Source organism: Panthera tigris, chromosome A3, assembly GCF_018350195.1.
Source record: "Panthera tigris isolate Pti1 chromosome A3, P.tigris_Pti1_mat1.1, whole genome shotgun sequence".
NCBI classification, from domain to species: Eukaryota; Metazoa; Chordata; class Mammalia; order Carnivora; family Felidae; genus Panthera; species Panthera tigris.
Window position 1 is genome coordinate 18,706,552 of NC_056662.1, and position 11,155 is coordinate 18,717,706.

Sequence of the window (11,155 nt, forward strand, 5' to 3'; positions counted from 1 at the left end):
ATTACAGTGTAGAGAGTTCAGGGAGACCTTAACCCCTGTCAGGAGTCTGTTTCTAGTGTTAACAAATGTCATTTTTGGAAATTTCCACTTAAGACATTTTCTCCTAGTCCATCCTCACTGGTGATGAAAAACAGCTGACTCCAAGCCCTGTCTTATTCCTCGTATAGAATCATGAGCCTGGAAGAGACTTCAAAGCCATCTGTGAAATACTTGTAGCCTAATGCATCTGAGTTAACTATAGCTCAGAGTAGAGTTGTAATAGCAAAGATAGAACCTCTAGGGGGCAGTAATAACACTGCAACCTGAAAAGCTTAGGCAAATCATACATAAATGCACTTCTTACCTCCTAAAAGTGCATCCTCCCCAAACAGGGAGCCTCTCAAGAGCCTCCTGGGCATCCACCCCTCTCGGGTTGTCCCCCCAAAAGCATGGACTTTCCTAAATGCCTTCTCCTCCAGGCTCTGCCAGCTGGGGTTTTCCTTGGGTACGAATTCCCTGCTTAGTGAGATTGCCTGGATGTGATTTTCTTCTTTCAGCTCCAGAAGACCACCCACCCTAGTCATTTCCTCCTCTTGCAGAAGGAAGTTGTTACTTAGTGTTTTAAAGGAGGCTGTGACCGATGTCACCTGGTGGGTTGGTCTAGCAGCTCTTCACACATACCTGCTCCTCCCTCATCCCCATCCCCCACAGCAGCCACTCCAGGAGTGGGGCTGGGGCCCCGTCCCAAGGTCGGAAGCTTGTCAGAAAGCTTATCACACTGGAAAAGCTGCCCTTTTGCCCCTCTCTTCCTTTACTGTCAGAGAGTGTCGCTCCCACCCCTTTTCTTAGACCTCCTTGTGCTGTGCAAGCTGACACAACTGTAGTTCTCAGCCCAGCCGTCTTTCTCCAGCCCTCATGCCGTCTCCCCACGTTCTCCTTGTGTCTCCACACAGGGCGTCACATGGAAGGCATCCAGGAGAGACTGTGGTCCTTGCTTTGTTGTAGCCTCTGAGCTCTTGGTTTTAGAGACGTGTCAGAGAAACCACGTGCTTTCCTCCTTGGCCCTCTTATTTCTTTCTATGTCTAACAATTTCCCTCATGTTCTCTGGAAATTAATGCTCATCACTCTCCTACAGATGCTGACCCCTTGCCAGAAAACCCATTTCTAAGCCCTTCTTGCAAGCCAGCCTCTTACCAGAGATGCACTTTTCCTCCCTTGTTAAATAAACACAGTCCCTGCCTCGGAGGCCCTTTTCTTGCAGTAAGGCCAGGGGAGGAAGCACTTGTCTGCCCGGTCCTCAGGGCTGCCCAGCCACGCCACTGGGGAAGAGCCAGCAAGGCCCAGACAGCAACACGCTGCTTGACCCCAGGAGGGCCAGTTTCCCCTCAACACTGTCTCCCACAGCTCCTGCTGGGACAGGAGCCCTCCGGTGTCTTCCCATGGAGACCTCACTCCCCACCCATCCTACCCCTGCTTCTGGAAAACAGATTCAAATCAAGAAACCTCTTCCTTCCTTCAGCCCTTCTGCTGTGTGTGCTGTGGCTCGGCCGGGCGAGCTCCACCAGCCACGGTAAGGCTGTGGGATTCAGCTTTCAGGATGCCCAGTACATAGTGGGCGCTCGTGAGACGTGTGTGTGTGTGTGTGTGTGTGTGTGCATGCACATACATACGTAAGTTACATTTGTCTAGATGCGTGTATAGATTTTTTGTTTCTTGTTGAGCCATTTGACAGTAACTTGTAGACATGAGCCCTCACCCCTACATGCTTCAGCCTGTGTCTTCTAAGAATATTTTCCTACCTACTAACATTATCACACATGTGAATATTAATATCTAATATCTAGTGTACATTCAGATTTCCCGAATTGCCCCAAAAACGTCTTCTAGGGCTAGTTTTTGTTTCATTGTTTTGTGTGTAGGAATTTTAACTTTGCTTCCACACACACCTCCTTTGGTTTGTTAGGTCTCTCTTCAGTCATGAATATTTGTGGGCTAACCCTCCTAACCTTCCTGGGAGGAGCAAGGAAGTTCTGGTCACCACCTTCTCCTCCTCCTCTACCAGGAGTTAAGTTTGAGAGCTAGAATCCACAGGCTTTGGAATATGTGCTTCTGTGTATTGGTGAAGATGCCCTTCTAGGCTTGGAAGAGCAGATTTACCTCCAGTGTTGCTTAACGTCTGACTCTCCTGCTCCCTGCTCTCCTTGCCCTCTCCCCAGGCTTCCCTGGAGGAGGAAGCAGATTTGCTCTCAGGGTATAATTACTAGGAGGGAAAGCTGCCAAAGCCCAACTTGGCCGCTGTGTGTGGTCGCCTAGCTGCTGGGAGGGGCACCTGACTAGGGTGGGCAGCAGCTCGGCGGCTGGAGGGACCATCCCTCCCACAGGAAGTGGTGAGAGCTGACTTCCTCTGCGAGCACCCCTCTTGCATGGCAGTAGATGAAGAGCCGTTGTCTTCACCCCTGGGACCTTTCTGCTGCTGCTCATCCAGCCTGAAGGGGAGAAGGCAGTATGCCTCCTTGGCAGGTTCCCAGTTCTGAAAGGGCTCAGCACTTTCTCTATGTCAGAGGCTCACAACAAGAGCAGGGGAGGAACATTTCTGGACATCCTGATGCCGGAGGGGCATGCCAAAGATCCTGCGGGATATAGGGCTTGACGAGGTGTCTAGCCCTAGATGCCCCAGATGCCCAGATGTTAAAGAACATCTGGTTTATAGCAAATTGTTGGAAAAGAAGATGGAGGCATTGTTTATCAAGCTCTGGGTTTACTTCCTAACATAAAGGCTTCTCAGATCAAACACACCCTCTACTGGAGAGTTAGGAGGGAACTTTGTGGGTATAAAGGAAAAAGACACACCCCAACACCTTTCTCTGGCTCTCGGCTGTGGCTGGGCTGCAGGGAAGAGGTCCTGGAAAAGCCCTGTGGTCCTGTTGCAGCTCCCCTGGCTGGGGCCCTTGGCTGACTGGTGTGCGTTACAAGTTCTGCTTTTAGCCTGGCCCCGGTCCCTCAAGTGCTACTCTCTCTGTTCAGAAATAGGAACCAGGCGGGGATTGCTCCCCAAGTGATCATCCCCAGAGCCAGGGTGAGTGGCTGCCCAGCACCCTGGACACACCGGCCCAGCGAAGAGCAGGCACTGGTCACGGGTGGGAGTAAGAGCCAGTGTGGTGAGGTGCATGCGACAGCCAGGCTGGGAAGGGTCTGCTGTGCCCCTGGGGCAGATCCCTGCTTCTCCCACTTTGTGAGAAAGAAGTGGGGCGCTAAGCATGACAGTATCACTGTTCCCTCAGTTCTGCTAGTTTAAACCGAGGCTTCTGGAGAAGAGTTTTCTTGTAGTCAACCATCATAAAGCTTTTTGCCCGTGATCGGGTTTGTCTTGAATATTCTGTGGGAAATTGAGGGAGAGATGTAGGACTTCAAAAATAACCTTATTCCTGGGGACTTGGGAACATTCAAATACACATCTTTCACATGTACGAATCTGTAAATCCTTTGTGAAATGGCTGTGACAATTGTCCTGACCCCTCAGGGCTGGTGGGATGACTAATGCACATGGAACCCTTAACGTCTGCCTGACGCAGGGCAGGTGCACATTTAGTGCACTGTCAGTACTCCTGCTGCTCTTCCAGTCCCCACTGCCCCTCTGGGATGGCCACGGTCCTGTCCACACTGCCACTACCAAGGTCCCCATGCCTCCGTTCCCAGCCGCTTCTCGTTTGGCAGCCCACCACACGGGTGTGTTCACCGAGGACCCGTGTTACCAACTAACCCCATCTCTACAGCTACCCCTTTAAGCAGAGATCTGTTGGAGTTTCTAAGGATTGCTTCTTTAACAGTTAGGCAGAAGAGAGGCAGGGAACTGAATGGAGATGCCAGAACTCCTGGATTAAAGTTTGAAGTAGAGGTCCTTAGGAGGGTTGTGAAGAGACATCTTTCTTTTTTCTTCAAAAATTGTTCTCAAAAATTTTGAGAGAGAGAGCACGCACCCATGTGCAAGCAGGAGAGGGGCAGAGAAGGGGGAGACAGAGGATCCAAAGCAGGCTCTGTGCTGATAGCAGTGAGCCTGATGTGGGGCTCGAACTTGCAAACTGTGAGATCATGACCTGAGCCGAAGCCGGACACTCAACCGACTGAGCCACCCAGGCGCCCCAAGGTTGTGAAGAGTCATCTTAACTATTCTCAGACCTGGCTGTCAGTCTCAGCCCTTAGGTATCTGTGGACTCCTGACTTCCTTTCCTATTTTCTTTAGCAGTCCTGGCCCTAATGAAAGTATTTTTCAGGCCCTTCTGGTGTCTCTTGGTGCGACCTGTCCCTGCCTTCTCACTCCAAGTATGCTCCAGTAAGGACTGCAGCCGGGGCCCTGCATCTGGGCCTCAGAGTAGACTGGTGGAGTATCAACTGTGTCTTATCAGGTCCCCACTCCCCACTGCAGACTTGCAGGAAGGGAAGGCGTGCATACAAACAGCTGAGCATCCTGAGAAGGCAGCAGAGTCAGCCGTAGAGAAGCGTGGGCTCCTCCAGCATCGGCGCACGGGGGGGCCTCACTGTTGGGCCCTCCCACGTCATGCTGCTGTGCTGGGGCCTGTCCCGGCTTCCACATTCCAGCCCTGATGGTGACCTGCGTCCCCAGTGCAAACCCACCGTGATGGATCCCTAATGGCCACTCAACATCTTTAGCCTCATCGTTGCTGTGATCAAAGAGAAGGTGGCAGAATCACACCAGCTTTGTAACAGGACCCACGAGGAGAAGCCCAGGCAGTTAAGGCTGCTTTCCTTCAATGGCTCAGAAAGGAGAGAGGACTTCCAGGGACCACAGGGAAGGGCTTTTTCTCCATGCTCTTCTCCACAAAGATTGAGACTGCTCAACGGCAGTTGTCCCAACTTGCCTTTGAGCCCATGGACACGCACCGCCTCCACGAGCTCAATGACAGCAGGGAGGAGCGGGAGGCAGTAGAAAGAGGGAAAGGTGTGGTTTCCCGGGTGACTCAGGGGTTCCATGCAGAGGGTCCTGAGAGAAATCTCTCCCTTTCTCTTGCTATGGGGATTATTTGTGCTGCTTTGGGAACAAATTCAGAGTTAGGTATGCTGTAATTGCACCGGTTTGTTTAATTCTCTCTCTGCAACCAGACGGGAAGCTCTGGCAGAGTGGGCTCTCCGGCAGGCTCTGGTACATCCTCGTCGCCCCCCAGAGCCCCTGAATCACGGTCACGAAGGAAGGAGTGCATAAGGCTGCAGCAAGCCCGCTGCCAGCCTGGTGCTTTGTCCGCCGTGTGGCCTACCACTCACTGATGCCGTTGGAGCAGCAGGTTCCCTGATTCCCCATAGTAAATCGTCCGCATGGCGGTAGCAGAGCATGCGTGGTGCTGGGTGACCCACGTGCCAGCAGAGCTGGATGGCGGGCCGCGTGGTGCTTAGCCCCGGGGTTCTCCACCAGCTGGGAAAACCAGAGCACGGCCCTCTGATGAGAGGGAAATTAGACTGCCTCCCTTGAGGGAAACCAGAACATCAGTCACTATGATGTGTTTCCCCAGCCACATTAAGAATGCCCTCGTCTCCTCAGCAAACATGTAGACACCCTGTTTGGTGACAGAGTTGTCCTGCAGGAACTTGTGACCCACAGGGAGTGAGGTATGTGCGGTCACTGGCACCCCTCCAGTAAGCACTTGTTCCTGTGGGTCGGGTAATGTGCTGCACACTTTGCCTCCAGTAAGGCCAGAGAGATGTCATGGTCCTTTCTCACTTGCACTCTGCGAGTCTAGCTGAGGTGGCCCGAGTCCCACATCTGGTTACAGAGCTGGGACCAAAATTCAGGTCCATCTCCTGCAAAACTCTGTCTCCCCTACTCTGCTTTGTTGCTTCTGTGTCACAAGGAAGATGAACGCTCGCTTTGGTCAAGGCCTTGCAGCTGTAAGTCTCGCCTAAGACCTGCGTGTCCTTAGCTGGGCTCCAGTTCCCAGCTCTCTGACGAGCTCCTCCAGGGAGTGGATGCCGCTGTCGTGTGCTGGTGGTGGCTGGCTCTCGGCCTCCCAAGCCAACGACCTCAGGCGCACCTAGGCTAGAGAGCTGTCGAGGCAGGTAGGCAGGGGGCTCCCACTCGGGTCCTTGGCGGAACAGGGGCAGTCTGGCCCAGTGCAGAACCCTGGTCTTCATCCCCAGCCCATCACCTGCCCTCCAGTAACCTTCGGCATCTCGTGTTTCTTTGTCCTTTTGCAGGGATTTCTCCCAGAAAACAAGTTCAATCACACCCTGGCCGAGCCTGTTCTTCGAGATGCAGGCCCCCGAAGGAGGGGGAGGCGGCCTCGGAGCGAGCTCCTGAAGACCCCTGCCATCGTGGCGGACTCTCCCTCGGGGATGGGGCCACTGTTCATGAACGGACTGATCGCTGGGATGGACCTGGTAGGACTCCAGAACATGAGAAATCTGCCAGGCATCCCCCTCACGGGCCTGGTGGGGTTCCCGGCTGGCTTCGCCGCGATGCCCACGGGCGAAGAGGTCAAAAGCACCTTGAGCATGCTGCCCATGATGCTGCCGGGAATGGCCGCGGTGCCCCAGATGTTCGGTGTCGGGGGACTCCTCAATGCACCCATGGCCACTGCCTGCACCAACACCGCTGCAGCGCCTCTGTCAAGCACAACAAAAAGTGGCACAGCAGCGACCGAAAAGACTGTAGAAGACAAGCCGAGTAGCCATGATGTAAAAACGGACACATTAGCTGAAGACAAGCCTGGTCCTGGTCCGTTTTCTGATCAGTCCGAACCTGCAATAACTACCAGTAGTCCTGTGGCTTTTAACCCCTTTCTCATCCCAGGAGTGTCTCCTGGACTCATTTACCCATCCATGTTTCTGTCCCCGGGCATGGGCATGGCTCTGCCAGCAATGCAGCAGGCCAGACACTCTGAAGCAGTAGGTCTGGAGAGCCAGAAGCGGAAGAAGAAGAAAACAAAAGGGGACAGCCTGAACCCCAACCCAGAGCCTGCTCCCGGGTCCGAAAAGGAGCCAGGCGGCGATCAGAACTGCCCCGAACCCAGGGCCCCCGTCCCTCCAGAGAGAGGACATGTGGCACAGGCCAGGGAAGGGGGCCTCAAAGACTCCAACAGTGACACCAATTAGAACTGTTTCATTTAAGAAATGATTGTGACTTGTAAGTTTCTTATCCCATAAAGGTTTGTTACTTCCCTCACTCCACCTTCATAAGAACCTGTGTTTCCATAAGTAATATTACCTACCTAATTTTCTGAGAACTGTGGTCACAGATGTTAATAGTTGCAGGGTCTTGCCACTTCATTAGCTGAGTGTCGTCGACCTAGTGTAGGAGGCACAGAATTCTCATTCTGTTACCCAGTTGTTCATTCCAGCAACCGTAGCTAATACAGTATGTGGTGACACACCCTTCCCCCTTCTCTTCCAAGTTCCCACTCACCTGAGGAGGGACAGTGGCAAAAGAAAGCTGTCTAGGGATTTACCACCAAAGGGCCAAAGAACAGAGACAGAGAGGAGCTCTTTTTTCCGTGAGCTGTGTTGAATGGGAAGAATCTAATGGGGAAACCAAAAAGCACAGAAGAAGGAAGTGCTCGTGCGTATTTTTTAGTTAAGATATTTCCCTATTTTATCATGAGGACTAAATGAGTAGTGTAGACAGAAGTATATAACTAATGGTTGAAAATGCATATACTCATTTCTTTAGAAAGCAAAAACCTTACTGGTAGTAACAGGACATCCCCCTTAATGGTTTTTCAGACACCTGCAGCAAGAAGGAATACTGACGAGGCATTATTTTATACATATGTATGCCGTCTCCCCCACGTAAAGATCGTTCTCAGTATGGAAAAGCTTTACACACCGGGGTTGTTGCCGGCAATGGGGGCGGGTGAGGGGCTCGTCCTCTGTGGGGCTGCACACTGCTCACCTCACTCTCAAGGATCGCTCTGGCCACCACCAGGCCCTCACAAGTTTTTACTTTGTGCTCCCCTTCACCAAGAGTAGGGCTCTTTCTGGAGCCTTCGAGGATATAGTCACTCAACACTTTTACACTTTGCTAGGTCCCTTCGTCAAATTATTTGAGGTTGTCCGAACTGGTGTGTGCCACCTTTATAAAACGACTGTGAAAATTTGTTTCTTCTCTCCCATTTTTTTTTTTTTTCTTTCTCTATTCGGTTTCCATTACACAGTTGGACCCAGATTCCAGATCAGGTTAGTCGAGACTGTTGCAAATTAACATCATTTTCCCTTCTCACTCGGGAAGCACCTGCCTGAGTGGCGCTTAACCCTGCCTGCGTTCCCCTCCCACTTGTGTCCCGCACTCCAGAGGGCCGGTCGTGCTCTGAGACTGGAAATAAGCTCGTGGTTCAGGACTTGGGGGGCACAGGGCCCGTGCGGGGGCCGTCAGAGACGTTGGAAGTGCTATTGGTACCAGTTTCACTTGGTGTTGCCACAATTTACTGTATTTTTTACTTTTCCTGTTACAGTTTTGCTAATTTATCAGAAGGTCCAAAAGTTTGACATAACTATTTCAGTTTGCATTATTTATTTATGATGCTTTTGTCATTGTCTTTTATACATTTGGGATTATAAATTATGTAAATGTTAAAATGAGCATCTCAAAGAAGTCTGTTAAATTGTGACCGAAGAAAAAAATAAGATGTATCTTCGAACGGTGGAGTTATGAATCAGAGATAAAAATCAGAAATTCTGTAACCGATCGCATAAGAAGAAAGAATCCGTTGATTGAACAAATCCTATTTAATGACATCTTTGTAGCATAGATGGTCGATAATGCTGACAACAGATTTCTTAGAAATGCTGCTCTCTATTTAACTAACATTTTGTTCAGTTTTGCCTCCAGTGGAAGCAGAAAGGGTTTTTTCAGCTGTTAAATCCTAAAAATCAATATAATTTATTTATGTAAAAAAAAAATCACTCAATCGATATATTTTTGAACCTTTTAAGTACTAATTTTCTTTTTATCAAGTAGAAAAAAAATGTATTTGCCCTAAATCCTTAAAATACAAATGCTATAAAAATTCATGTATCTTGAAAGCCTTACTGCAAATGAGTATTATAGACATCCAGCAGAGCCTGGGTTTCCTTTGTTGTCCTCGTTGTTGTTTTGTATGGAAAAGCTGCTTTCCCTAGGTTCCACTTAGAACCTCCAGTAGGTCACAGGGTTCAATATGGATTTGATTTAAAAACCCACCAGCATGCTAAACCCCTTGTTATATCTTACCGAACCTGTATGTTTAACTCTCTGGGTGTTTAGGCTTATATTTGACTGCTATTGTGTCCCTGTTTGCAAAATGAAAATGACACTCTGTGGATTATTTGCTCTGTAAGGCATAAGTGCTTCTTATGATTATTTTGACGTTTCCAAGAGCAAAAGCCAAATTTAAACTCTCTTCAGCAAACTTGAGCCTTTTCATCTAAGTTCCATGTCACTCACAGCCATAACTTTCCTTGGTCATTCTTCACCCCGTGTCTTACATAATAAATTGTCTGTGGTCTTGATCCTGGATTTAAAAAAAAAACAAAAAAAAAAAACAATTTTAAAAGTCAAATTCAGTGGCACTTGGATGTCTGTTGCTGCCTGGGCCTTGTATAAATACATCATCTGCACACAGCAGTCCACGGTCTTTCCGAGTGCCCACTTTGTTCTGGGCACGCTACTGGGGGCTTGTTAAATATCCATTCACGGGGGTTGATTTGCCTTATCTCTTGACCCACCGGCACACCTGGTTAAAACACGTGCTGTAGAAGGGAGAGCAGTAGAGTCCCTGCTTCCCGGACCTGGGGCCCGAACGCTCCAGCCGCTCCACGCTCCAGGCTCCAGCCGACGCCTCAACTGCACCACTTTCTAGAAGCCCCGCCTCAAATCACATACCTGGGACCTCGGGGTGGGGGAGGGGGGGCGGTGGAACCACTGTGGGATCGGAACAGGCCCCAAAACACAGGAGTGCCTCAGAATTCTTAAGGCTTGTTAAGAATTTGGTGGCCCTTAGCTTTCTTCTCAAGCCCCAGAAGGACTGTGTCCGAAGTTGTCGAGGAGACTAGCAGGAAAGTGCTGAAGCCCTGGCCACACAGCCAGACACCCACCAGTTTCACCCTCGCTGGGTCACCACTAGGGGCCGACGGATGGCGGCTGAAGAGCCTGGAGAATGGGTGAGGCATTGTTCTCTAAGACCCCAGAGTCCTCTGCTGTGGTTTTCCAAGTCAGGGTGTATTCCAGTCTTTGCAGCCCTCCAGTCCAGACGTGGGGAGCCCTCCTTCTGGGAAGAGGAATAATTTATGCAGAATAAGTAATAAATAGTCTTGGTTTCACTCTTAACCCCCGAGGCTGCCCCAGTAGAGTCTGCTTCTGTGAGGGCAGAGGAGTGCAATTAGTTTAGTACGTTGGGCTAGTGTTGCAGTGTTTTGTGTGTGTTTGCCATAAGTGACCTCATTTGTCTTCAGAGCGTCTTGGTTACTGGGTAGAGGGCACTGGCATCCAGTGTGCCTAATGAAAGCCACTGGAAGACAGCAAAGCTGTGTCATCAATCACAGCAGAGCTGGGGCTAACCTCTCCGTCCCTCCAGCCTGCGGTTGGAACAGGCCAGCCTTTGTGATGCCAGCCTGGGACCCCCTCCGCCTCAGAGACCAGATCTGACTGAGTGACTCTCGGGAAAAATTGGCACCGAGGAAAACGGAACAGTTGTGGCCACACCCTCTGGAAAACTTTATGCTTGATTCATTTATAGTGAATTCCTTAAAATGGTTTCTTGCAAGAATTGCTGTTCATTTGCCTGGTCTGGAAACCACAGAAGGATGGTCTCTTAGGTCAGTAGTGGGGTTCACCCAGGCAAGTGACCAGCACCTTGGGTTCCAGACCGTGGCTTCTCAAAACCCAGTCTCTGAGGTACAGAAGCATGAGGGCAGGTGCTCAGGACCTTGGTGCATGCTGCCTGGGTGGCCAGCTCTGGGGCCACCCTCATGATCCAGACTCGAGGGGGTATGTGGGGTGAGCCGAGTACAGCTCCCGCGAGGAAGGTGTTCGTGGGATCAGTTTGGATGTGCCTGAAGCTAACGCTGCCGAGACAGTCCTGTTGTCGGATTTCTGGCTCTGCCCTTGCCCGAGGCCCAAGGACAAAGGAATGAACTAGGATGGAGAGAGGGGGGCAGAGGAAAGAGAGATGGGGCTTCTGGGGTCAGGGGGAG

The 11,155-nt window shown here is 50.8% G+C and overlaps 1 protein-coding gene across 7 annotated transcripts in view; it reads left to right on the forward strand.

Moving 5' to 3' along the window:
* The window catches only part of CHD6 (chromodomain helicase DNA binding protein 6), a 205,100-nt gene extending 195,728 nt beyond the window's left edge, over nt 1–9,372 (forward strand). For 5 of the 7 annotated variants that reach the window (XM_042980386.1, XM_042980392.1, XM_042980388.1 and 2 more), the window contains 2 exons: nt 1,500–1,550; nt 6,185–9,372. In XM_042980386.1, coding sequence (XP_042836320.1) covers nt 1,500–1,550; nt 6,185–7,081 — 948 coding nt within the window. In that variant the 3' untranslated portion in view covers nt 7,082–9,372. The remainder of the gene's footprint in view (nt 1–1,499; nt 1,551–6,184) is intronic. The other 2 variants (XM_042980390.1, XM_042980391.1) reach the window with 1 other exon arrangement.
* The last annotated feature ends 1,783 nt before the right edge of the window (nt 9,373–11,155 follow it).